Genomic DNA, 27,144 nt, shown 5'->3' with positions numbered 1-27,144 from the left:
TTTCCACAGCAACTTTGAATTCAATTGAATCTACATGCAAATTGAATTAATTAGCTGAGTTGGTATTCGACTGGGATGATTTAAAAAAAAATTTCGCGGGCCCAGAATTCGTCAAAAAACTTCTTGACTAGTTTTGAAGAGCTCGTCGAGACGAGTCGAATGATATATAAAACTCCAGATAGTTTTAAGATTTTCCACCAAAAAATGATAAGAAGGTGTCTTATCAAAAATTTTCTGACCGGCGCCGTTTTGTTCTAGAAAAGCTGAGGTGATGCTTGACCCCGGAAAATGATCCTCATGGGCTGTTCTATTCCGGCAAAAATTTCAGCTCGTCATCATTTACCCAGCCGAGTTTATCGTTAAATTTCATTTTCCAAGGAAAATGGGACTATAAATGGGTATGAAACTAGGAACGTGCAGCGACAACAAAATGCACTATTTTTTGATTTTTCGCTGATATGCACAGCAGGATATGTGAGGGCGAGCTGAAATTTTTGCCGGAATAGACAAGACCATGAGGATCATTTTCCGGGGTCAAGCATCACCTCAGCTTTTCTAGAACAAAAACGGCGCCGGTCAGAAAATTTTTGATAAGACACCTTCTTATCACTTTTGGCGGAAAATCTTAAAACTATCTGGAGTTTTATATATCATTCGACTCGTCTCGACGAGCTCTTCAAAACTAGACAAGAAGTTTTTTGACGATTTCCAGGCCCGCGAAATTTTTGAAATCATCTGGGTTCCACGCCAAATACTCCCTCTTTAAAAACTGAATTAACCTTTTCAAGTGTCTCGAAAACTTTTGTCCATCTGAGAAGCAGCAAGATGCATTAGGTTTATTGACGGACCAAATAGATCATTAATTAGGCAAATTACTTCTATCGGTTTACGATAGTTGCGGCGCGTTTTGCGCTCCACCCCGCCGAGGCGCGAAAATGAGGGCGCTCAGTAGCTTTTCGGCGCTCTACGGCGGTCCTCCCTCTCGCCCCGCCGCTCGGAATTTGCCCGTCGAATCCTCGAAATCCTCAACCTTTTTTACTATAAATAATTACTACTGAGAAAGATTTGTATAGAAGACACTTAACAGAGACCCTTAGAAAGAAGACATAGAAGAATGCCCAGCTGGGCAGGGATATGCCTTTTACTAGGCCTGGCGAGAGCCGAAAAAGGTTACTAACCATTTATTTCAAATTATTCAAATGAAGCTGGCCGCAATAAACCACGGCTAATAGGGCTCTCTTCTGGGGCTGACAGATACAGACAGACACGATGGCTAATTTCTTTAGCTGGATTCTTTTTCGAAAATGAAATTTCCGGTTGATTTTTTGGCGCGCCGTAATTTTGCCAAAATATCAGAGCTTGTCGATAATTACCTAGGAACATGATGACTTGGCAAATGCCTTCTTTGCGCCCAAATTTAATAGAATGGGTAGTAAGGGCACTCGGAAGTGATCTGTCTGCTGCTCTTTGTCATTTCAATTGTTCAAGTCGGCTTTGTAGAATTCAAGTTTATCGGATTATGCACTTTGTTCTTGCGAGTTAATTAGGACTCGTTAGTGGTTATTATTTTGCGTTTACGTTGTTTTATTATTTGAATTACATATTGAGAAAGTTGTTTTCACTACAAGAGTTTTAATTAATAATTGCTTGTAAAATACACAGATAGTTAAGTCAAAAATTGACCTACTTGATTGAAAAAATAACAATTCCAATTCCAACGTTTTTTCTTCTGCGAGTGCAACGAGCTGGAGCACCATCTGTAGTCGAATTGGGTTATCCGACTTAGAGCACACTTGAGCACGCTTTTTATCGGATCCCGTCGACCTCACAGATGTCAAGTGACCTCTAACATCATTGCCCATGATAGATGCCCCTTGTGGGTTGCCAAGGGTGTGAAATGGGCCGCGTGCTAATTTAACGACGTAACTGTTGTGCACTGTTGTCACCCCCGTTTTGAAATTCAAATTCAAATGTTGATGGATTTCTCGTCATCAATAGGGGTTCATTTTCAACCCTCGAAAAAGTGAGTGACGCAAATTAGTGCTTCTCACGTAAGCCCGGTTTCCTCGAAAAACTTGTTTTATTGAATAAAATTTGTATTTTAAATTGGACATAGTTTGAGCTCGTCACCTGGAAAAAGTTTGCAAATAAGATTCTTAACCTGTAAGCGCCTAAGAGGGCACTTCTTCCCGCCCGAGTAATCCAAAACAATGTAAGCAACAAAGAACCTGGTGTGAAGAGTCCAGCTGGCTCGTGTTTTCTCACAAATATTAAAACCCACCTTTCAGAACAATTAGTCACAACGTTGTTGCCAAACAGAAGTGTTTGTTTCTGGCCGCTTCGGAAGGGAAATACTTTTGACATAACGGTCAGATTGCGCGAGGGATCCGACCGCATTCCGTGGGCTCTTCCACCAGCGTAAACAACTCATTATTATTTCGCACAAAATGTCATTTTAATTTTGGCTATGGCGATAATGACTTATGAATTTCTTAGAGAATGAAAATCTCATTTCTCAAAAGCGGAATAATTCATTTCTTCGTTGTTGAAAGAAAAGTCCTCAAATTGAACTGAAATCGCTTTCATCCACCGATATCGATACTGAGCATCTAATTATCCCAAATTTATGGGTAGTTATCACCCACAATGCTCCTTGTGTTCTCAAGCATAAGATTCCTCCGGGAGAGAACATGGGTGATGACTTCAATCGGCAGAACCGCACTTGCTCCATTGACTGGAAAATCGATCGGTGCGCCATCTTCCTTTTATACAGCATCTTACTGTAATTCCCTGCCGACACTTTCTGACAGGTCTAGGCGCGAAAGAGGCGGGGCTCAATCTGGCTCAATTGATTTTGGAATATTATCATTTCCAAATAACAATAGTTAAACCCTCATATCCTCCCTCTCTTGGTCCCTCGCCAACTATCCATAATCAAGGAGCTTCTCAATTTCTTTAAAAATTATTAATGCACTCTACTGACAGGGCAATAACTCCTGCAGATAATTGGAAGAATCCGGCAGAGCGACGAAAGTTTTGGATCAATCGCTTGTGGAAATTTTCTATTTTTTGACAATCGGAAGTACCCAGCCCTGTTTGACCGATCAGACGGGCTTCCTGAATGGCGGTCAATCTGACATGCGAGACGACTTCCTTTAAAATACAGAAAAACCGTTTGTTGCTGATGCATGATTCTATTTCGAGGAAAACGTGAACGAAGCTGTTGTATAGTTTAATTAGTAACAGTTTTCCTCCGAACTTGTACAAAAAATATTGATGAAAATAATCACGACAAGCGCGTTTCTCGCAGCTTTATTTTCAAGGCAATCATGAGCGTTACTTGTACTCATCAAATTGCTCCAGAACGGAATGTTACACCTCCGCCAAATTAATGTAGACCGCGGTAAGCTATCTACATAGCGGTCCCACACAGCATGCACAGCGGGGGCTTATCACACTCCAACACGCGGTTGTGGAAAATATGCGCAAAACAACGCGTTCACACCGTGTTAATCGTTGCAAATTCAACAACTGCGGTGTTTTCTTACCATCAAAAATTACACATGCGCATTCTCCACTATTTTCTTACAAACAAGGATCGATATATCTGTTGAAAGTTTTGTATAACAAAGTTTGCGGCTGGGAGAAATTCCAGAGCTGAAAGTAATCTGGAGTGGCTCGTGATCAGCCTTGGCCAACTTCAAACGGGCGTCGAGAGCTAATCTCGGTGGATTTGCCGGATTGGCACCCCAGGCGCGCCCGATGCCAAACCACAGCTCCACGCAAATTTGGGAATCCATCCTCACTCGTGGAACTCTTGGCCGAGCGAGACAATTACGGCGTTGCGGATTAGCGTTATTTTTTCTAAGGGAAGCAATAGGCCTAATTCAATCCGGATTGATGTTATCGCTCGTTAGCCGCTGAATTCGGCACGTTAAGCTGACTGAAGATGCCCTCGATAAGCGTAAATCCGCCGCGCGCTCTTCCGCCTATTTCCGCCCTAGAATTTCAAAAGAGTCAAACGAAGCCGAGCCCTCCATTTTTGTAATAAATGTAAACATTTGGCCACGCTACTTTGTAATGTCGCGACGTAGCGGGATGCACACTGAACAATCAGTAGACTCTTTCGTCTCTGAAAACAAAAGTTTTGTTGAACTTTATGGTTTATTGAAATCTCAGCCGTTGGGGGTTTATTCTACATTTCGAACGACGCTAGTCCGTCCTTTACATGTTAACCGGATTAGAGGAGCCTTTGATACGATTTTTAAAACCGTAAATGTTTCAATTTTGGGTCTCTCAAGAGCGGAATCTTCAAACATATGTACGCTGATGCAAATTTCCGGATGCATGTACAAAGTGCATTGAATATCAAAGCGCACCGCTGAATATGTAGCTTCCCCAGCGGATAATCCTCTTTCCAATTAACATAACGTCCATATAAATCGCCAGTAAAAGCGGGCTGGTGCATAGAAAATGGACAGACACCAACAGACCCTAGTTTAAACAATTTACGGCAGTAGGGGAGGAGCGAGTATTCCTCTCTGGCGGGCGTAGAATTGTATTTAGTAAAGATATTAGCAAGTTGGAGGATGCATTCGGAGGGGGATTAACTCGGTCCTTCCGGGCTCTTTCCCGGCCTCGGAGATGAGGCGCTGGCTCATGTGGATTAATCCACTCTGTCCACCCCTCTGATGGCTTAGACCGCGGCTTGAATCCCATTAGCCGTCCCCCACCGAGTTGGGCTCAAATTATGCTCTAACACGCTTCTCATAACCAAAAGGGAAGAAAACCTGGACCTATGTTTGAACACGGCATTTTAGAAGCTTATTGTCAAAATAGCCCACCCTAGCATTTGATAATGATGCAAAACCTGTGATTTCCAGTTTTGCTGCTTCTATGAACAAAAACTGAATCGAAAAACTGATGAGTTAAGAGGTTTGTCCTTTTTTTCTATGCAGATTTTGACATGGGTATTTCGAAGAAAGTCGGTGCCAATTTCTCCACTGCCAAGTTTTAATCCCAGCTGTCGAGGGTAATTTGGAGCTCAAAATTGGCCCCGGCGCTGAGAGCGAGCTTTTGAACATGTTTCGGTTTTCTGAATGAGCGATCGCACTCGGAATATCCGGTCAGTTGGCAAACACATATCCTCGTAGAGTGTCGTATTTCCACGATTGGCAATTTTCACCGAGGGGAAATAAAAACCGCCGTCAGATGTCTCCGCTGTTGGCGGCATGCCTGGGCCCCATCACTCAAACAATCGGATCTGACATACTTCTATGAAAATAGTAAATTTTCTTTTCGTCTTTCCGACATCACCAATAAATAATTTTCTTGCTGACTCGTGATTGACAGCTCAGCATTCGGCTCTGACGATCAATGAGCTTCCGATTAGCCGAAAATCGGAACGATTAGAGCTGCTTGCTGTGTAGCAGTAAATACTCATGCTAATTTTAGAAGTAAATAGGACCTTTGATGGTGAAAATTTACCCGTGTCCGGCAGCGCCTCTGATTTTTCAGACCACCATTTTGCCGTGAAATTTGCTGTCAATCATGTTTTGGCACTTTAATTCGTCCTCAAGTATTGTAAAAAAACCCAGGGCTCATGACCTAAATCACTCGACACCTCACCTAATTCCTGAGTACTATAAATCCTGTTTTACGGGGGATCATCCATTGGAAAAAACGCCTTTCGTATGAAAATTATTGGAGCTATAAAATAAGTATTGAGGAAGCGGCTTTGAACCCGATTTATATATCGTTATTTTCTTTTGAAGAAGAGTTTCGACTTCTTGGAGCGATCTGATAGTGGCTTGGAAGTTGAGCCGATAAGGCGAAAATTAAGGGCTCGGGAGGCTGGACCGGCCCGTGAGATACCGGACGAAGGAAGCAAATTCACGGGATATTACTGACACAAAGGATGTCTCTAACACTGTCTTAATGGAAATTACTTTCAGTGAACTTTCTATTAGACGATAGAATACGAGGTCCTCGAGTGTGAATTAAAAATTTGCATTTTTTATCAGCCATGAGTGCCAACCCTAAGGGACTAATAAAGCGGTATTCTATATTCATAAATCTCATCAGATTTATCGCGGATGAAAGGAACCAACTTGATTAAATTTGAAGATTTATAATGCCACGAAATAAAATCGCATCACGAGGTCAGCAAATTTATAAATGGATTAAGAGTGTAAATCAATTTTTGGAATATCAACTAAACTGAAGATTTTTCGAGTTTTGCCTTCATTTGATAAATTTTCTAAAGCTTTTTTAGAAAAAGTTGAGTCTTGCGTTTAAAAAGCAGTAATTCTTGAACGGCCGGCCACTCCGAGTTCTAATTGAAAGTCGATTTAGAGCGTTTTAGGAACATCTTTCCACCGCGCGAACTATGCATCGTTAGAGTGGCCACAGCAGGTGCTACGTATCACGTTGAATGAATTAAACGGGCGCTAAGCGTGATTAAATATGAACTCCTCTGCAGTCCCTTAGGGGTGCCGCATGCATTAAATATGCATCCAGCGACGGAAGACTATTTGAATATTGAACTGACATTAGGAAGCAGACTCGTCCCGTTTTGTACCTTCCGTGTATCTGTCCCAGCCGGCCAGATATGTTCTCTTTTCGAGGGAAGCATCAAGCCGTCCGATTTTAGCGTAAAATGCGCAGAGTGAAAAAACACTGCCACTTGAAAAATACCAACAAGGCGTAAACGCCCGGGCAACCAAAGTACTCTGTGGTGAACCTGGCGATTAAAAATTCAGAGTACCAATTGAATATCCAAGAGCGCGGTACGGTAGTATTCTAAAAGTAAAACGAGCTCGAATGAGGTTCGAAATTTCGAAGTATCAAAGCAAGGAATTTAACGCGGCATAACAATCACGTGTGCGAACGTGAGCTTCAGTGTTGTAACTGTGATTTTGAGCGACTCCGATGTAGAGCACGAAAACAGTGATGTCAGTGATAAAAATAGCTCCGAATCTTCCTCCAATTCGTTTTTAACTGTTTTTGGCCAAATGCAAAACGCGCTAGAACTCTTTCATTTTAACAATTGTAAAACATCGAGTCTTACAAGCGCTCAGGCGAACCATTGTGAGTCATTTTCCAGTAAATATCTTTAGCATAATACTGTTTTAATACAGGAGCAAGATGCAGATAGGGAGATTATTAGGAAGATTACGGATGGAAACAGAGGAAAGATTACAAAATATGAAATAACTGGAGATTGCTAGGTACAAGATTTTCTTCCTGTCGAGATTTTGTGAACTCGGACGGATGTTGTCCTCGCTCAAGATTATCCTGAAGTTGGGTCAATAAATTCCGGAGTTTTGAACTTCGTTTCATCGAACTTTAACCAAGATCTTTAGATTTTCTTTTCACCCAGAATATTATATCCGCTGCGCGCGGCAAGTTCTGTTTGGCATAAAATCGAATTTTAACGCGAATTCGAACAAATTAACCAGCTGCAAGGCAGATTTATGTTTTTGCATTCGTGGACTGGGGGAAATTTAAAATTCGTTTTATACGATTTCCAAATTGCAAATTTGCCCATCTTCTCCGTTCATTTGTCGCATAACACATTCGCGCGGAAAAAAAGGAGTGATGAAATCAAGAAAAAACATGTGTCTTCGTTTGTCTTGATAATATAAGTTGGGAGCTAGAAATATGAGCATATCTAGATAATGAAATAATATCAAATGAAATATCTATTTGATCATAATTTAATTTGATCATCCAACATTGTGCGAATAGTTATTTTTACGATAATTATTTCTGCGAAAGTAAATTATTCAACTTCTGTCCCAACCCTTGCGCAATATCTTTTTCTGTTGAAACTTGGGCGAAACTAGGGTTGAACACTTTTTTTTCTGCCCTCATTTGCATTTTCATGGGACGAATTTGGTCACGTTCACGCATTTTTGAAAAGGTTTGGAAGGGCCAGATGCAGCATCAATTTAGAAAATGCCGCTCTGCAAAAAAGCGACCTTCGGAGAGTTAATTGGGTTTGGTCACCTTTGAAACAGATTGACCTTTTCCGGAAGGAAGAGGGCAGCCGAGCTATGACACAGCCTGTCATATAAAATTAAAAGCGAACATGCTTCTCAACCTTTTTCGCTTTAAAAGTGATGATGGTCATCTTTCGTAATCCATAAACTACCACTCGGGATAGGGATATGAAAATAAACCCGACGCCAAAGCACTGGAAGTACGAGCCCGTACGAGTTTATCAAAAATCTCCGTGCATCTAGGAAAACGGAAAGGAGAGCACGGTCGGATTACAAAAAAAACTGGAACTGAAGTTTTTTCGAAGTTGCTTTTTGTGATCTTCTCATGTAGTAAACGAACTAATAAAGACACACCATATAACACAGAAAAAGGTCAGCCATTCGGCTTATCAAACCCCTAGTCCATATGTCTCTGTGGGCAGATAATCTTCCACGGCACCCCCTGCTGTGAGGATAAGGCGAAAAATATTGGCACCCTGCTGTGATTTTTATATCAGCTGATATTCGCGGTCAGCTTCAACCTCGAACTCCTTGTCATCGTCACGTGGATCGCTAATTTCTTTATTTCAGAATATCTACTGGATACGTCGAAGCAGACGACCGAGCTGAGCCGATCTGGATGGCACTTTCCGGATTCTTCGAAGGTAAACACTAAAAAGAAGAGTTTGCTTAGTTAGAAGCGGCTCATCTCAAGAATAAACGCTTGGAAATTATAAGTAACACTGGTGACGGCTGTGTTAAAATCAGATTTAAATATTTGAGCCACGTGATTAATCCTTCACTTCCGGTCAAGAGCTCCAAACAATCCGACTCTTGTCAGAGTCGATTATTTTTGATTGGTGCTCGATTTGGTTTTATCTTTAAAATTGATGCTTGCGCACGCGTGTAAAATGAACAAATTAAATAAAGGTAGTCTTCAAAATATGTGTTTTCCTTGCTGAATCGTAAATATAAATGAGCACTAAAGATAGTAATTGAGGGTGATGAACTGAGCCACAGGATCCGGCTCAGGGCGTCGCCGTGGGTACACAGGGGAGCTAGTTGCGGCACGATGGAACTAACCTATCGGCCCCAGTGGGCCAATTTGCGGTACAGGTGGAATTCAAATTTGCGTCACTCAAGGCAACATGCCGTACCCGCCCCAGAACAATTAACTCGATTAATTTCTAACCGCGAAGGTTTCCACAGAGCAAATCAATTTATCCCGTTTTCTAATTTTACATTTTTTGCTTTGTGAATTAAGTTAAGTACCTCTCAACTCTTCCGTAGATAAAGTATCAACGTAAAAAAACGTGGTGTTACCGCAGTATCGGGTAATCCCTTGTTTTTGTAGAGCAACCATGAAATAAAACGAGGTCATACTGAAGAACATCTTTTTTGTTTCAATAAAAAGTTCCTTGTTCTTGAAAATGTCTCGGGATTAAATTTTCATGGGAAGAAAAGACAGAATTAAGATCGTAATTTGCACTTTTTCCCGTACGATGTCTTCACGTTTTTCGCAAGTTAATTTTCCGACGATTCGTAAAAAGTATTCCGCACAGGGTGAATTTGCATTTTCACCGACCTCAACGTGCGTCGATGAAGTAGCCCAGACCTCAAGCTATTTCAGCAATACTTAACAGATACCGAATTGAATAATCGCGAGTTGAATTAGAAAGTTATTGCTACAGTATGATACATGTGTAAGCACTCAGTGGTTGATTGAACCCTCATGAGGTGCATTATTCAGCGAGTAGCTCTCTTCTGAAAGACAACAGACGGGTCCTCAAGATGCCTTAAACATTTAACACGTTACAGTTGGTGCAGAATTAACCCGAAATCGTTCAGTGGCAAGATGTGACTTCTTACGACGAAAACCGCGACATGATCAGGGCTCTTCAAGCCTGTCCACGACAAAAGAGCGAAGACAGCTGGGTAATAAGCCCCTTCATCGACACCAAAGGAGCTAGAAACGTCGAGCTGGAGATTAAATACGCCATCAGGTAAAGCGACGCCCCTTGTTTCCCATTCTGCAGTACATGAGTGGATAATTTATTAACTCCGCTCAGAGTGCAGCTTGTGTTTAATTAGCAAAGTAACCGACATGTCGATAAGTCAGTGGTTTTATGTTGTTTATCGTCGCTTCCTTCTTATTAAAATGCGGCAATGAATGACCGCAATTATCGATTTAAAGGGCTGCAAGCAAAAGTACTGCCGTTATTCTGAGAGGCTGATAATTTCGCGCAAGTTGCGGAAACAAGCGCTCACTTGTCAACCAGCTACATGCTCAGGCCTGTTTGTGGGTGCATATTCAAGGCGGCCGCTGAGCGAGCTTGAGCCGGATGGCCCCCGAGCTTGATTCTGCGGCAGCACGAATTTTAGCCGATTTAGGCAAAACAATAACTTGTAAAGCAGCCTTTCTAAGTGAAGCTTGACATGCGCAACGTAGCGTTTTAGTGGCAATAACGATTTTTTAGATCTTGCGCGAAAATGTCCGGATCATTCTGCCGCGAGAAATTTTCCATTCTCGTGAATCAATCTACTTCTCTGGATCGACCAAGAATCGCTCCTTCGACTCAGGATACGACGCAATGGACTCTTGTCGACACAGTTGCAAGTACAGAAGACATAACAGTCGAGCAGATCAACATTGGTCCCCTCTTTGGAAACGGCATCTTCATTGCCTTCGTCAATACAGGCGCCTGCATGGAGCTTTCTCACGTAAAAGTATCGTACAAGTATTGCCCAGCCGTGGTGGCCGATTTCGCCGAATTCGGCCGCACCCACACTGGAGCAACAGCGGCTTCAATCATCAATCAAGAAGGCGTTTGTGTAGAAAACGCAATTCAAAACGGTAAAGTTGTTTTTCTTTGTCACATGTGTTGGGGCAACAGACCTCCGCCGCGTTGATTTTTCTCGCGACGCGCCCTGTTTAGAGTACTTAGAGCACAAGTACCATACTAAAAGTAAAAATCACGTGTCTTCGTTTAAAACTTGATTATTAATCGTGCATTAAATTAAGGAGACAAACCTTCTTATCACTGCGGATCAGATGGTTTCTGGCGACTCTCTTCTGCTTCCTGCAATTGCAAATCTGGCTACCAGGGCGACGACGACGGCCAAAAATGCTTAGGTAACAATCTAACCGCAAAGATAATGCATGAATAGAGTACCCTCTTTTGGCAATCGAGTATCCCATTTCCTATCTATTCAACAATGGGCTGGGCGCACATCCTCGGCGGAAATTCTAGAGTCTTTTGTCCTCAGATTAGAAATTTGGAATTTGCAAGAATTTATGCAAAAGTTCGCTGTCATGTGGATTTATATCGGAAATAGACGTCAAATCCAAAATAGAACGCCTTTTCTTTCTAATGTTTTCTTTGCGGGCGCAGCGGGTCCAAAAGCGGCGTCAGCAAATGCAAGTGATAATTACTTGTTGTGAGTTGGGAGGAGCATTTATAGCGTTATAGCTTGCGGATTTTGGGAGCACTTGCGTCGTGGAATTTACCCAACCATTCTCACCAGCCTCCTTTTTCGGCGGAAGTGGCGCTTCTTCAATTTTGACGCGGCGTTATCAAAATCCAGCAGATTAGAAATCACCCCGAAAATCGACTATTTAGACACCGCCTAAATATGGTGTAAAAATAACATTTGTTAGCTTACAGCTTCGGAATTTCTTTTAGAAGCTCGGAACTTCTTTACGCGCTAATGAGCTTGTCCGACCCGTGACAGGACTTTAATTAACTCGCCTCTTGGAAGACCCTTTCGTTTTTTGAAAATGCCACTTTCTAGTGTCTACTCGTAATAACGCAATAATTTCAGAATGCCCTGCTGGTACATACAAGTCTTCGCCCGGCCGCGGTCAGTGCCAACGATGTCCGCGAAACTCCTCGTCGCGCCCAGGATCAAAGGATTGCACGTGTGAGAGCGGCCATTTCCGCGCTGGGTCAGCAGGCCCGTGCCTGGCACTTCCTGGTCCAGTCGAGAATCTCCGAGCCCAGAGTTTGAATTCGACGAATGTACTTCTATCCTGGAAACGGCCAAGAATAGGAGATGAAACCGTCTATCGCGTTTTGTGCAGCGAGTGTGCGGAAGAGTCCTCTTGCATGCCCTGCATAAACGTAGATTTACCAACCGGCACAATCGACCGCACGGAAGTAGAACTCGCCAATTTGGATCGGAGCAAAGAATATCGCTTTGAGGTTCAAAGTGAAAACGCCGCCTCAGAAAGCGCCTTAGAAGCTGGCTATACCACCAAGAAGATTGCGGTCACCCTCGCCCGAACAATTCCAAACCGCTTGGTCGTTAAAAACCTGCGACTATTGTCACTCGGTACGTGCGAAAAAGTTCTTCATGCAAATGCTTTATAAAAGATGAGTGAAAAATATTCATATTTAATTTTTAGCGCACGATTCTGCTGATTTCCTCCTTTTCTTTGAAGAACATCCAGCAGCAGAAGGCAGAAAAAGATCGAAATCGAGCTGATAGAAGAGCTTTCAAACATCCGCCTCAAAAGAATTATTGAAACCGCTGAGTCTACCTTTGTGCTGGACAAATTACAACCGCTAGTTCAATACTCAGCTCGTGTCCGTGTTCATCCCGACTCTGAACTTGCGCCCGGCATTTCAGCTTCGAACTGGTCTGAGTCAATCCGATTCAAAACGACAGATGATGTATTGCTACGACCGTATAAGAGGGGCTCTTCGACGACCACTCAGTGGCTGGCTGGCATCATCACGGGTGCGATCCTCTTTTCTCTCACTTTACTTGTCATCGCGGTCGTACTTTACCGCAAACGAGGCGACCCTCAGTGGCTAAAAGGCACTCGATCCTCGATAGAGCAGTTTTCTGTGGTTACAACTTCGAGCCATGCAAATAACGGGCATGGGACTATCAGTGGCACTGTCGACCTCGTCCCCTGCTCTCGTCAAGCGAGCATCCTAGAAGGAACTGGCGAACTTCCACGTGACTCACTCACGATTGACGTGACGTTGAAATCTGGACGACTTGGGAAAATCTCGGCGGGAAAATTATACGGAAGACCAGTGGCCATTAAGGAGCTTTTGGTCACTACGGAGGAACAACTCAACGAGCTTAAGATCATGGCTCAATTGGATCAACCGAACACCTTACGGATCGAAGGATTTATGACCGCCAATTATCCCAAACTCGTTGTGATGGAAATGTGCGAGTCTAACCTAGCTGAGTATTTCGCTACTGAGGGACCAACCATGCACCCCGTTGCCATTTCGAAGCAGATTGCTTGTGGAGTTGCCTATCTTCATACGAACCAATTTATCCTGCGACATTTGGGTGTGGATACTGTCTTGGTAGCTGGAAACACCTTCAAGATCAAACTTTCGAGCAAAACAGATGTCGAACCAGTTCTTGACATCGTGAGCAATCGTGGAACCGATGAACTTTCCGGCTACATTCCATTACGAAACAGTGCACCTGAAGTTTTCACAAAGGGTATCTTCTCACAAATGTCCGATGTGTGGGCGCTCGGTGTCCTCATGTGGTCGGTTTGCTGTCGAAATACGTCTGTGCCCTTCTGGGGACTTAGCAGGAGACAACTTGTGGACGCAGTACTCTCCGGCTGGCGACTGCCTCCGCCAGATAATTGTGATTTCCCGGAATTGCAAGAAATGCACAGCTTGATGTTAGCTTGCTGGGAAGAGAATGCCGAACTCCGGCCGACCTCACGAGACCTTCGACACAAGATTGAAATTCTTCTTCAGGACGTCAACCCTCCAACACAAATTGCCGTTTAAAAATGAAAAAAGAATCGAAAACGATATTTTGTATTCTTTATTTGTACATATCTGTATTCAAAACAACCGAGAAAGAACATCTCAGTCAATAAAACTCATTCCATATTAAATAAACTGCGCCGTCTATTTAGTTGTCAGATCAAGGGCTTTCTAAACATATTGAGAGGCTTATCTTTTAGAAGCTCTTTTTTGTGCATTTCTCCAATTAGGAAAGTTGCGAAGTTTTAAAAATGCATATACCGGTTTATGAAAGAAAAATATCTGCGGCATAATTAGAAAGTCCTTCACATATAAGAAAGATATTCCGGCTTGTGAGTTTGCGGTTTTCGAATGAGAGAAATGGCAAGCGAAGCCGCCGCAATTTCAACAATTATGGCAGAAATCATGGTTCGACTCTTTTTCGAGATATAGAAGAAAACAAGTACTGTTCCGAACCATTTCAATAATCGTCGTTAGAATGATCCATTTGAGCACACCAAAGGCCGCCTCTTCGCAGGCGATCGTGAACGGCTAAAGAACGTAAAAGCCGAGGTCATGTAGGGGTCACATAACATGCGTGTACTGCTCAATGCGCCTTCATCCTCCCAGATCCCTTTTCTAATTTACTACGAGCTGTTCACGTTTCTCCGTCATGTTTATTCATTCTAGCTGTATCTACTGTCTGGTAGCCTTTTTTACCTTTTTACAAGTCCAACTTGATATTTGGCGGATATTCTCCGGATCCAGGGCATAAGCTTATAAAGAGTCACCAAAGAAACGCTAGAAAACGCGAAATAGTGATTAGATATTCGGTGAGAACCTGGCCTGAGCAGCATGATGAGGGATATCCGTTCTCGTATTCACGAAATGAGGTCCAGCCGCAGCACTTCATCGAACTCTAAAAAAACTTTTCCGCTTTGCATCTAGGAGGCTGTCGTTTTCGACCTAAATCTGTCTAAAACGAACCATTCCCATCGCTGATGAACTCATTTAAGAACGAATTATATGAAATAAGGAGCCTCCAGAATACCTGCATAGTATCAATAAATTCAGTAAATTGTGTCTTCTGATCAATGTCTACAGCATAATCCTTCACGTGTGCAGTGAAAACACTATCTTAGCTTTGGCGGTGAGAAAATATCGCATCAAAACCGCAGACGAGAGAGGCTAGAGCTCGGATTAGATTATCCGCCTAACATAAGTGTGAGCTATATTTAAAGCCTTTACTTTTAACTCTAAAATCAAATGAATCTTCTGACGCATGTTTTTAAGAATTATCTTGCATAAGATGTAAGATCCTTTTTCGGTGTTTAGATGCTAGTTGTATTATTTCTTTATTTATTAACTCACCACGACCTGGCAATATTTGGATAGAACACGAAAGCGAGTGCAAACAGCGCAAGTTTAGCTGTAGGAAGTTGTCGCTTTATTTTTTATTATTCACCGTGTCTAAACAAAAATTATTTCTGTTACTTTGGGCGGAGCCCTCCGTCGGTTGTTTCAATTACAAATTGCTTTTCAGTTGAGAGTATCTCGAAAACTACTCTTTTTTCGTACCACCAAAACACTGGTTACATAAAATCATGAAGAAAAGTTGAATTTTAGATGCCTAATTTCCCGCTTGTTGTAACAAGTAATTACACGATTTTAATCACCCACACAAGTGTTATATAAATATAACTCGCATTTTCCTCTCTAAGAGGAAATCTCAATCTTATTCACGTTGACGGAAGGCCGGATAAGCCTCGGAAGCGCTGGCTGAGGACAACTGAGTCCTAAAATTGGCACTGTGAGCGCACCAGCAAACAGGGAGAGCACCAATTTCGACTTTTGAGGGAGTGGTCAGAATATCCTCTCGCTACTTGAGCAGGACAACTTTTAAAATCAAGATTACAATCTAATTCTTCAAAATTAGTCGAGAAGATGCAACATGTTATTTGAAACAAGAATCGTCGATTGTTAATAATAAACTCCGTTCCTGATAACATGATGCAAAAAGTCCTGTTATCGAAATTATTAATAGTAATCCACCAATTGACAAAGATAAATACTCGATCGCAGCCAACAGAAGATTCAGTTCCTGAAAAAAGAATACAAAACATCAGAGCCAAAAAAACGTACCTTCAATGATTTGAGATCAAGATCAGCATGGCCCCTGATGAAAGATTCAATTGCGGCCATTATAGGCGGCGGAGTCACGAAGAGTCTTTCGATACGTTCAGTAATTCCCCAGCCACGCCCGAGTGTTATATTTTCATATTTGGATGGGCATTTAAACAGTTTATTAGTAGCACGAAATTTAAGACTATTTCCGTGTCTTCTAACCAGCTGGTCAGTTTTTTATAATTCTGGGTTTTAACACCGCTTTGAAATAGAATATCTCGAACGTATCCCAATCGAAAGCCCAGCAAATAACGCGCCCCCAATCAACAGAACAAAGCAAGAAATTGCAAATGTTATTTCTCTAAAACTCGCCATCACAAATTTCTTTCACGACAAACTTAATCATCAAGGTACTATGCGGAAATGAGTAAAATTACGCTCACCCAGAATCAACTGTTTACAGAACGGCTGGTTTCTGACAATTGCTAAGCCTAATAAACATCTTTAGATTCTTTATTTCGATGTTCATGCAAATGGTAGGCTTTGGCGGTTTGTTTGAAGTCTTGGCTTTAGAAACGTTTCGTAAAATACTAAGCGCCAGCAAGAAAAGGTTGGTCAAAGTGTTCCTTTTTGAAAGTGTTTATTAAAATTATATTTTTTCTTTCAACATAAAAATCTATCATCTGTGATAATCTGTGAGGCCTTTCCTTCCCGAGTAACTCCCAAGAGCTCCAGACGGCGATGTTGATTCCCTGTCGCCACAGAATACCAACTACGCGATTTGAGAAATTAGATCGGTTCAAAAGTCAAGGTTGTACTTTCCATCAACGGCGTGCTGAGTGGCAAGTGGCTGTGACCAATGGTCTTTCTGATGCAAGTACATGAAATTAGCGCCATTATCCTGCATACAGTAGTTTATTGCTTTTGCTTTTGATCAGGCGAAATTTACTGTGAGCGGCGGGACGCGAGAATCGCTGCAACGTGCCCCCGGGGGCGTGAGACTGGTTCCTGACGCTCCTCCTTTCTTTTGCGAATTGATAAAGGATTGATAGGGGATCAGCCGAAATCAGCTGCCCGCTGCGGCTCCTCTGAGCTTGAGTGGACAGTTGGGATTTACGCCTCAGGCGAGTGACCTTGAGATCTCTTCCGGAAAAAATCGACATCATTGACTGCCCTAGAGAGATTTTAACGAAGAAAAATGAAGAAAGCAATACGAAGAATCGGAAGATCTCTTTCACGAGACAGATATGGGAAATGGTCGCTAAAAATAAAGTTAAAATGTTAAGACGTAACAGTTAAATAATCAAATCATCAGATAACAATGCAGACTTTCATAAACAAGCTTACTCCGGATACGATTTTTGTTATAGCACCCGATAAACTTTAAAATTTCGCGAACATTTTTAAGCAAAAAAGAGGACAAGAGTACCAACCGCCCTCCATCCGTTCAATCAACGGAGCCGGGACAATTGGTCAAATCCGGCTCCACATCAACACTCAATTCTGGTAAATTCAAATTTTTCTTCCCTGAAAAAAAATCCGCGGTCCTAGGATTCGATCGAAACTCGGAGACGGGATCGCGAAAGTCTTTCCGAGATACGAGCATCAACCGATTGAAAAAACTTTTCCGCGGCGATTCGAAGGATGATGCTGGATCAATGCGTGATAACGAATCGCTTAGAAGTGGAAGAAGTAGTAGGAATGGTGATGGAACTTTTAGAGATTGTTGAAGGCAACAAAAAGCAAAGATTCAAGTGCTAAGTGACTATTTTTTCCAACACCGCCTAGGAGTAACCGTTCTATCGGCACCGACCGAGGAAGAACAAGGCGTCGAAACACAGAATTTTCAGGACAAAAGTATTTGGTTAAAATTGAATTATCAATTCGCCGAAGTGGCGCGCGACCAGTGTTCACCCAACGAACGGAAATTGTAATGGACAACAATCCAAAGGAAAAGGTTTGTTATTACAAGAACATGTTCGAGTATGATTTACATAATCGTAAACGACAGAGGCCTACATTTCAAAGAAAAGTTCAATCAGGAAGTAGGTAATTTGCTTTTTAGGATTTTACATGTAGATGTTTATAGAAAAAGCAAATGGATATTATTGATAAAATACAAATTACGCTAGCGAGAAAAATCTCGCAAACCAAATAAAAGACGAAGAACTCTCCGAAGCCATATTTCCCACTTCCAATGCGTGATGTAACACTAGACGAAACCGGCGGTTTTGTTCTGAGAGCCGAGGTCTTAGGCTATCCCGCTCCGGTGGTCACATTCTACAAGGACGACGATGACGAACCGATCATGACCCAAAGCCAACTGCACAAAACAGCAAAGATGATTTCAAAAAACTTTTTGCGGAGCCGGAAATCATGAAAAAAGTGCTAGTGCAGTTTTGTCAGGCTCGTCGAGACGAGTCGATTGGTATACGTCACTCTTGAAAATTTTAAGGATTTACCGGTTAACCGGCTGATTACCGGAAATCACGCTGTCAGCTCCCGTTTTTGTTCTAGTCGTCGGATTTGTATGTTTGAAGCGTCAAAATGATCCTTATGATCAGGGCTTCTGTAGCCTCCGAGATGAGACCCATATCTCAACTCCTGCCGAGCTTATCACTAAAAGTTTGATTTTTACGCACTTTTTGCAGTTTGAAAGTTCATAACGTAAAATTTGTACGGTAAATACTAATAAATCTTCTTCGGTTTTGATAGACAATTGAAAATTAATAATACCCATCGTTCAAAACCTTGTAACCAGCCGGTAAAAAAGCCCTGAATCAAAATTATGCCCTCAAAGACCACTTTTTTGATTATATTCACCAAGATATGTGAATTTCAGGAAATTTAAATTATTCTAATGTTGATGCTAAATAAATTATAAAGCTTCGAGCCCTCTATGCCAGGAATCAGGTGATGAATATTCTCATTAGATCCATGAGTCTTTCTAACTAACTCGTGATTTCTAGCAGTACTCATAATCGTGCAGGCTTAGATCTCTCACAGTTGGTTTAATTAACAAAAATAGATGACCGGCTTGCCGAGAATTAAAATGTAGAATCAAGTACGAAAAATCTGGCTGGACTGTCGACTATAAGACCCCGCTCGAACTGAAAGCTTCCCCGTAATTCTCACTCACATCATTTATTTATTCATACATAATTTGTTTCTTCAAAGAAGTCAGTGATAAGACTCGGTCAAAAATTGAATACCGATCTAAATACCTAAGTCCGCATTTTCTGAGCCTTTTTATAGCGAAGTCTTCTTCTCGCACTTATTGGTAGTTTAACTTGTGTCGCTGGAGTCCTCTGCACTTCATTTAGCCGCTGAAGTTGCGTAAAAGCGCATTTTCATCATTATATCCCTTATCTCCGAAAAATCATCACTAGAATAATTTAAATTTCCTGAAATTCACATATCTTGGTGAATATAATCAAAAAAGTGGTCTTTGAGGGCATAATTTTGATTCAGGGCTTTTTTACCGGCTGGTTACAAGGTTTTGAACGATGGGTATTATTAATTTTCAATTGTCTATCAAAACCGAAGAAGATTTATTAGTATTTACCGTACAAATTTTACGTTATGAACTTTCAAACTGCAAAAAGTGCGTAAAAATCAAACTTTTAGTGATAAGCTCGGCAGGAGTTGAGATATGGGTCTCATCTCGGAGGCTACAGAAGCCCTGATCATAAGGATCATTTTGACGCTTCAAACATACAAATCCGACGACTAGAACAAAAACGGGAGCTGACAGCGTGATTTCCGGTAATCAGCCGGTTAACCGGTAAATCCTTAAAATTTTCAAGAGTGACGTATACCAATCGACTCGTCTCGACGAGCCTGACAAAACTGCACTAGCACTTTTTTCATGATTTCCGGCTCCGCAAAAAGTTTTTTGAAATCATCAAAGACGCCCACTGGGCTTTACGAAATACTTGCCGAAAATCCGCATGGATCCGTTTCAAGCAAGGCGAATGTGCTTTCTTTTAACTCTCCGAAGTCCCGTCCCGAGTCTTTGACTAGTCTTCCGCCGGTAGTTCCTCCGTCCTTGACGAGGGTAACGCCTCAGCGTCCTAGGACTGGGCTCTATAAATAGCTTCTGACAAGGGAAATAACCTTGTATTACGGTAGCGGTCGGATAATTATGTGTACTAGAAAACACAAATTGAGCCCTGTCTAGTCCAAGGCTCCCAGCAGATACGTCATTAAGCACCAGAAGTCCTAGTAATGGCTCCCTAGGTAACATGCTCATTTTGCAATAAAATTTTACCACGCACTTAGAAAAAAACCAACGAACACTGGCCGACGTCAAGACACAAATGAAGCAGCGACGCCTGGCACCTACATTTGGCAACAGCTTGGGCAGGGATACAGATAACTCTGGCTTATCATTAGATTTTTGCGTCAGTTCTGTATTCTCCCTGTAGACAAGGCTGATTCAACGGAATCGTCATCAACGTCTGATCAGTCTCTTCACAAAGTTGATCCACCTCATCTTCCGGAACCAATTCCAGTTCCTCGAGCAAAGATTTTTGCCCCACAACAACCAGAAATCGCAAGAATCTCCCCAAGCTACTGTGCCCCGCCTTTGGAATACCGCTCACGTCGGGCACCAAGTCCCACGGATTCTGAATATTATTCTGGTGGATATGAAAGTGCCTGCATGGAGACACCGACTGCCAGTCCCCGCGAATCACCAACTCCGCCGGATAAGCTTCTGATTCCTGGAGGTTCTGATGAAATGAAGAGGAACTCCTTTTGTTCTGATTCGGAATATATGACTTCTAACGAAGCGTACGATTCAGATGTAAATTTGAAGGTACGAGGGAAAACGTCAATTCGAAACAACTGAGCATATTTCGTAGGTTTCTGTGAGACGAACACCATCTAACGTGAGCAACATGACAACAACAGATGAAGAATATCTAACTGCTGGTGGCGGTTCAGACACGGAAGTAGAAGGAAAGGCTTCGAATGGTTTGATGCTTTTAACCCCATTCTTTCGGAAGTGTCACTCTAATAATCAGATTGCAAAAGCCTCCTCAGACGATCTTGCCGAGTCCTTGCCCAAGATATCATTCTTCAACAAAGGCCCGATGCATATTCCTCTTCTCTCATCGTTATCACTTTCTTGTGAGGTCACAGGTATTTTAGAAAAATACCCGCCAGCCTCTTTAGAATGTCTAGGTGTTCCTGAGCCCGACGTGAAGTGGTTTCGTGAAGGGAACATGCTTACAAGCGGGCAAAATGGCTATCAAATAAGAAAAATTTGCAACGGAAAATGGAACCTGTTTGTCAACCAGGAAAGTTTCAAAGTTCCCGAGTTTTTTGATCACGAGGAAAATTTCATTGAAACAAAAACAGGCCGCGATGGAACATGGTGGCGAGTATGCAATATCAGTGTATAACTACAAAGGAAGCGCTTATCGAGCTTGTCATGTAGTAGTGGAACATGCGATGAGGCCGCCCGCCATGCCCGATTTACTGAGCTCTTGTGACGAGTACTGTTCCCGCTCTGACCTCTATCTCAGCGACGACACTGATACTGAACACGGGCGCTCGATTAGACCCAGCTACGTCAAGGAAAAGTTCAAGAATACTAACCAACTTACTCCAAATTCGCCTAATCAACTTTCCACCGTTTCTCAAATTGGACTCAGAATCTGCTGTATTTACACGGAAATATGCGCGTGGTTTCTAAATAATCTCGTTTCCCAATTTCTCGAATTTTTATTAAAACTTATTTTGGATAAGGCAATATTTTGCTTCAAATATACCCGCGAAAGTGCATTAACCTCTCGCGAAAGAGTATATAAATATTTAGACTTACAACATAATCTTGAATTTGAAAATCAGGCCTTGCCACAGAAACCAGAGATTCTTCGTAGACTCAGCAATACTACAGTCAATGAAGGATCTCGTCTTGTTCTTTCAATGGAAGCGACTGGTGGCCCTGTTTCTTTTTATAAAAATGGAGATCAGCTGACAGAAACAAAGAGGATGAAAATATCGTCATTTCGAAATCAGTACGATCTGATCATAGAACCGATTCTTCAGCAAGACCACGGCGCGTACATTGGTCGAGTTGTAAACAATGTTGGAATAGTCGAGTCCAGATGCGTTGTCAACGTTATCAAACTCAACCATACAGATATTCGCTCCAGAATTTCCTCTCAAGCGACGCCTGCCTTCGACCAAATCGTTGAAGACGTAACGATTCCAATCGGTGGCACAGCAAAATTTTTTGTGAGCGTCAAATCAAACCCGCAAGGTAAAAGAAAAATATAGATAACGAATAAAAACTTTAAAGCGGTGATACGATGGTCCCTTAACGACCGTGCCTTCCTTCTGGGCGATAAAAACGTGGAAATTACTTCCTCTGCTAATGGCGAGTCGACTCTTATTTTATCAAACTGGGTCACACAGGTACACGAACCAAAAAAGTCCCGATCGAGCGTTGATTTCAGGGCACAATCGCATGCTACGCCAGCAACGCAGTTGGCCAAGCCGAATGTAAAGCAGACCTTTCGCTGGAGAAATCGAACTTGGAAAGAAACTACGACCTACTGAAAGAAGAATACCGCATTCACAGCGGTATCACGAGTCGAGGAAGTTATAGTATCGTGAAACGTGCGAGCGAGCGCAAAAGTGGCGTCGAAGTGGCGCTGAAATCCGTTTGCCGGAAAAGTGTCGACAAAACGGGCATTAGACAGGCACTGCGTTCACAGATAATGGAAATTACGAGTCAATTTCGAAAATCTAAGGAGAAAGTTTTTGCTAAAATAAGTTTGTGAACGAAACCAGGAAACCATCATTCTAAAGCAATTGAACCATGTGAACGTTGTCCGTTTTATCGCCGGATATCATACCCTCGAAAGTCTAGTCTTGGTAACAGAGTGGATCTCCGGTGGAAATCTCTTTCAAAAACTGATTGACGAAGGAAAATATTCGGAATCGCGAGTGATGTTCTTCTTTGAACAGATTTGCAATGCACTAGAATTTCTGCACTCAAAATCGATTGCGCACTTGGATTTGCGAAGTGAGTCCTTGTTGTTGGCAGCAAATCATAGGAGGCTGATCATCATTGGATTTGGAAATGCAAGGGAAGTTCAAGATGATTTCTTGGAACCGTTAGATCGTGCAGTGCCTGAATTTTGCTCACCAGAAGTTGCGAGTTGCATGCCCGTCGACTGTTCCAGCGATGTCTTCTCATCCGGAATTCTTCTCTCCATTCTCCTTACCGGCGAGTCTCCATTCCAAGGAAGAACAGATAAAGAAACTTTGAAGAACATTCAAACTAACGATCACGAGAAACTCAAGGCTGAGATGAATGGCAAACTATCGAAGACAGCTCAAGACCTCGTTCTTCAGTGTCTCACTCGCGAGGCCCATAAGCGGCCATCAATCAGTGAAATCGCCGAAGATGTCTCAACCCTCGAGTTTTCTGACGAAAATACTATTGACTCGAAAAAACTTAAATACTTTTTCACGCGACAAAGGCAAGTCCAGGATTTAAATTAAATATTTACGCAAATTTAATTTCAGATACAATAGGAAACGAAGCTGCTCTAGCAGCCATCTAGAACCTCGAAGAATCCATGATATCATTAATGAAATCGACCAGAATCCAACAGCATTAGCTAAACGCTCAGCATTAACATCTTTGTCTGACTCATCTGACTCAGAAGAAGATGCAGAAGAGGAGGAACTAGCACAGGAGCTACGGTATATCACCTGCTTTAAATCCTTTCAACACTTTCACTTTTACTCAGCGATCTGGAGAAGGAATACGGCCTGACACCAACGATCACGTGGCCAGAATCACTGGATATTCCGAATATTTCAATCACCTCACCAACACCTGTTGGTAGCATGATCAGCCTCAGCAGTTCGGCAGAGTCACCGTCAGTCATCGAGACCTCCCACAGGAAGCGTTTTAAGCACACTGGTTTGTGCTACACGTATAGATTTATAACTTTGACAGCGGCGTCTAATAAAAGAACTCGATAATGCACTTTTCCAGCCAGTTCGTCTTTTTCTCCATCGCGAACGGAGGAAATTGTAGAGATAAAGATTTCATGGGCGAGCATAAAAGCGATAAGTACTGGATCATAAAGTAAACGACATGGTCTTCTCCATGTTCTATTATCAGGCTTATAAGCTTTTTCTCTTCAGTGAGCAACTTGTTGATCCCAGGTCTAGTGTCTATCGAGTTCCACCAAAAACATCGTGACATTAAACAATGATCGGTTTTATAATTTTTATCATGACAGTTGGTCTGATTCCACTCTGCCTCATGATACTCGTGCTTGAACGCCACAAAAGACAACTCGATGATGCACAAGAAGATACTTCAAATTCTAGGAAAGGTTTTTTGAGTTCTCTTCTATGATTTCGATTGCGAGAAGAAAGCGATCATAAATTAATTATTCATAGTTATTTTTGTCAAAATTTGCTCATCGGCAATAATGTAAGGTCAAAGTGTGTTCTACAGCTGTCACATATTTCAAAGTTTATATGCTCAGCTAATGTGCTTTTTCATTCTACTTCGCAGCTTATAAAACGCCACGTTTTGTAATCCCCACGTCCACGGGTGCGGTCACATTTTGATGAATTATTTACCGTAGCTACGGGTTTAGGTCCACGTCCTCAGATTAGGAGACATACACTGAGAAAGGTTTCACAACTCTCAGTCTCAGAGTTATCCATCTTTCGGAAGAGCTTTAGAAAATAGAGAGATAGAAATCACGAGTTTGAACCCCGGGATTTACTGGTCTTCAACTTCAGTTGGCCTCCACGTCACTTAAACATATAAATTCTACCACTTGTTGACAAGCGCAAGCAGATAATTTTTCGCTGCGGAGCCCTCTGAAATCCTCAAGAAGTATCGATCAATCCAGAGAATCTCAAGAAGATCAAAAGGTTAACGGAAACGATAAAGAAATGAGAAATATATTTTCTACCAAGAAAGTCCCTCAATTACCAAAGGTAATATTTCGTTTGAACTTTTGAAATCAAGTATGAATCTTAGACTTTCACCCCGACAATTGTTCGTTCAAACGCTCCTGTTAAAAATGCTGGGTGGAGAAAACAAGTGAGCTTTGAAGACCAAATGCTTCGAAATGAACCTATGCAAACTTTCGTCGTTCCAACTCCAGAAAGAAAAGTCAAGAAGCCACGAACACGAGGCACCCTAAACCGAGGTCGATCCTTAGACAATAGCAAGAGCAGTTCGGACTCTGACCCCGAGACCTATCGCCAGGCACCTGCTAAGCCACCACGAAGAAAGAGCAAAAATCGTGCACCTGTAGAAGATCGAAGTGAACATCCGCGGTTAAAGGTACGTGCGCGAATAATTTACGATGCCTGAATACTTTTGTAGGGAATACTTAAACATCAAAGCAGTACGGAAAAGCAATCTGATGACTCTGCAGGAAGACGTAGACTCGCTTTTAGGCGAGGGTCATCTGTTGATTCTGCTCTACCTACATATCCTTCTCAGAAGACAAAGGTGAGAGCTATTGTCTGAGTTATCAATCATGATAGAAACTAATTATCTTCGCAATCATTAATCTCAATTATCTTTCTTTCTTTCTTTCTTTCAACTAAAGTACCTTAGACAAATCTGAGGATGCGAAATAAAGGACACGACTCAGAAGACGTTCCTCAACGAGGAGGTCCGTTGACATTCGAGAGTGATCAAAGGAGGAAGCCCCAGGCTGCTGATCGTCCAGGTGCTCCGTATACGCTTCGAGAAGTCGATGGGAAAATCTGGCTTACTTGGAAAGGTAAACCAAGCTCCTTTCAAGCTCTTAATTATTTTAAGATGCCGGTCCTGGATGTCTCTATCGTCTTCAGGTTCGATCGAATGAGAATCAGGCATGGACAGACGTTTCTGACAAGATCGACCAGAATGTTCACATCGTCACCGGTACGGAATTTTCGTCACATTTTTACGTTACAAAAACTTAATTTAGGGTTGATGCCAGGTGTTGGTTACCGATTCCGAGTAATTGTCCGTTCAAAAACTGGTGAAATTCCTTCGAAGGCCTCACAGCGTATCGGAATTAGGCTAAACTCCAATTAACCTTATCCTGACAAACTGACCTATTTTATGCTTTGATACTGTACATGTCTGTAATTAATCCTTCTTATCAAAATAACCGCAATAGCAATAAACATGCATTCATGATCAAAAAGCCCTAATTACTCGGAAAATCAGCCTCTAACTTATCAATCAGGGAATCACATGACCGGAGGGAAAATTGACCTAAAAGAGTTCCAATTGTGTCGGTCCCTGTTTGAGCTCCTCCCTTACTCGTTAATTTTCATCCCGGAAAGTCATAAAATCAAAATTTTTACTGCTTTCACGCTCGGTGCACACGAGGTTATATACGTAGAGGGAAGTCGACTAGATTGTCAAACAAACCCTAGAAAACAGATTCTACAAATTCACCCACAAAATGGTGAAGAGATACGTTAACCTTACGTTGGTCCTGTCAACAACCTTGTTCGTCATTTCCGTCGTCAAAATCTCCCTTGTCTCGTTGAAACTAGAGCTTGAAGATCAATTTCTAAACCTCAGTATTGCCCTTGAATGGTAACTATAAAATTTTATAATGAAATTATCAAGAACTCTAGTGTCCCAATTCTTTGTGCTGTCATCGGCTTCGTCATGTTCACATTCGAGCGACTGTTCACCCTCGACTCCGTTGTTGCCCCGCTTTTGTCGCTTTTATCAGTTGTTTGTAACTGTATCTCCGTGGGAATGTCCGTCTACTTCTTCAATACGTTCGTGGTTGGAACTGTTTCGACGAAAGGTAAAACACTCCTCAAGTGTCCGAAAAGCTATCAAATTCTAGCCGCCTATGCATCATTCACATCCGTCGGTTGTTTCACCTCTGCTGCGCTTGGATATTGTATCTTTACCGCGCAGAAGCTGATCCGCTGGAAAAAGGCACGCCTCTCCCAAAGTTTATCAGGCACATCGAGCCTGTCAAGGTCGAAGCGAGGGGACCATCCATACTATCACTCACTCATCGCCCTCAACATCCATCAATACCTCAAAGAACAAGTAGCGATGATCGATCCCAATGCTGACCTTAGCTTTCTGCAGGTATTAAGACTTTAGCTTTCCAAAGATCAAACTCAACGTTCAGCGAAACCGAATAATGCGAATCAAGAATCCCTCAGTCGTTAAGTCTATCAAAAAGAAATCAGAATCCTGCTATTGAGTCAATAGTATTGACCTCATTTTGTCTGCTGTAAATATTACCAAAAATCGTTAAATAACAAATATTTGTTAT

General features: G+C 42.1%; 4 protein-coding genes and 1 long non-coding RNA gene across 6 annotated transcripts; 4 read left to right on the top strand and 1 right to left on the bottom strand.

Annotated features, from left to right (window-relative positions):
- Positions 1-1,021: 1,021 nt before the first annotated feature.
- Positions 1,022-13,868, top strand: LOC145701784 (ephrin type-B receptor 1-like). The gene is made up of 8 exons (XM_081779000.1): positions 1,022-1,169; positions 8,574-8,647; positions 9,831-9,985; positions 10,460-10,836; positions 11,005-11,115; positions 11,805-12,314; positions 12,356-12,359; positions 12,424-13,868. Exons 1-8 carry the CDS (start codon positions 1,115-1,117, stop codon positions 13,754-13,756), a joined length of 2,619 nt encoding a protein of 872 aa, XP_081635126.1. The 5' UTR covers positions 1,022-1,114; the 3' UTR covers positions 13,757-13,868.
- LOC145700999 (uncharacterized) lies at positions 13,740-15,558 on the bottom strand. Of its 2 annotated transcripts, XR_014134250.1 has the most exons (5): positions 15,092-15,558; positions 14,766-14,847; positions 14,561-14,633; positions 14,435-14,490; positions 13,740-14,266 (listed from the first exon to the last, which is right to left on the bottom strand). It is a non-coding gene; the product is annotated as an uncharacterized LOC145700999 (long non-coding RNA). The 2 variants fall into 2 exon arrangements; XR_014134251.1 differs by lacking the exon at positions 15,092-15,558 and having other exon boundaries at positions 14,766-15,001.
- A 6,140-nt stretch (positions 15,559-21,698) lies between these two features.
- Positions 21,699-23,953, top strand: LOC145703545 (striated muscle-specific serine/threonine-protein kinase-like). Its single transcript, XM_081780915.1, has 6 exons — positions 21,699-22,109; positions 22,149-22,264; positions 22,306-22,551; positions 22,643-23,337; positions 23,384-23,563; positions 23,611-23,953. Exons 1-6 carry the CDS (start codon positions 21,773-21,775, stop codon positions 23,846-23,848), a joined length of 1,812 nt encoding a protein of 603 aa, XP_081637041.1. The 5' UTR covers positions 21,699-21,772; the 3' UTR covers positions 23,849-23,953.
- Positions 23,919-26,026, top strand: LOC145703546 (uncharacterized). The gene is made up of 7 exons (XM_081780916.1): positions 23,919-24,202; positions 24,724-24,826; positions 24,870-25,178; positions 25,221-25,349; positions 25,458-25,626; positions 25,665-25,769; positions 25,816-26,026. Exons 1-7 carry the CDS (start codon positions 24,081-24,083, stop codon positions 25,923-25,925), a joined length of 1,047 nt encoding a protein of 348 aa, XP_081637042.1. The 5' UTR covers positions 23,919-24,080; the 3' UTR covers positions 25,926-26,026.
- A 44-nt stretch (positions 26,027-26,070) lies between these two features.
- LOC145703203 (uncharacterized) lies at positions 26,071-27,124 on the top strand. Its single transcript, XM_081780529.1, has 4 exons — positions 26,071-26,438; positions 26,480-26,658; positions 26,701-26,954; positions 26,998-27,124. The coding sequence occupies exons 1-4, from the start codon at positions 26,302-26,304 to the stop codon at positions 27,070-27,072; spliced, it is 645 nt and encodes a 214-aa protein (XP_081636655.1). The 5' UTR covers positions 26,071-26,301; the 3' UTR covers positions 27,073-27,124.
- Positions 27,125-27,144: the final 20 nt, after the last annotated feature.

Source organism: Oikopleura dioica, chromosome PAR, assembly GCF_907165135.1.
Source record: "Oikopleura dioica chromosome PAR, OKI2018_I68_1.0, whole genome shotgun sequence".
NCBI classification, from domain to species: Eukaryota; Metazoa; Chordata; class Appendicularia; order Copelata; family Oikopleuridae; genus Oikopleura; species Oikopleura dioica.
This window is presented reverse-complemented; position numbering and strand designations above follow the sequence as displayed.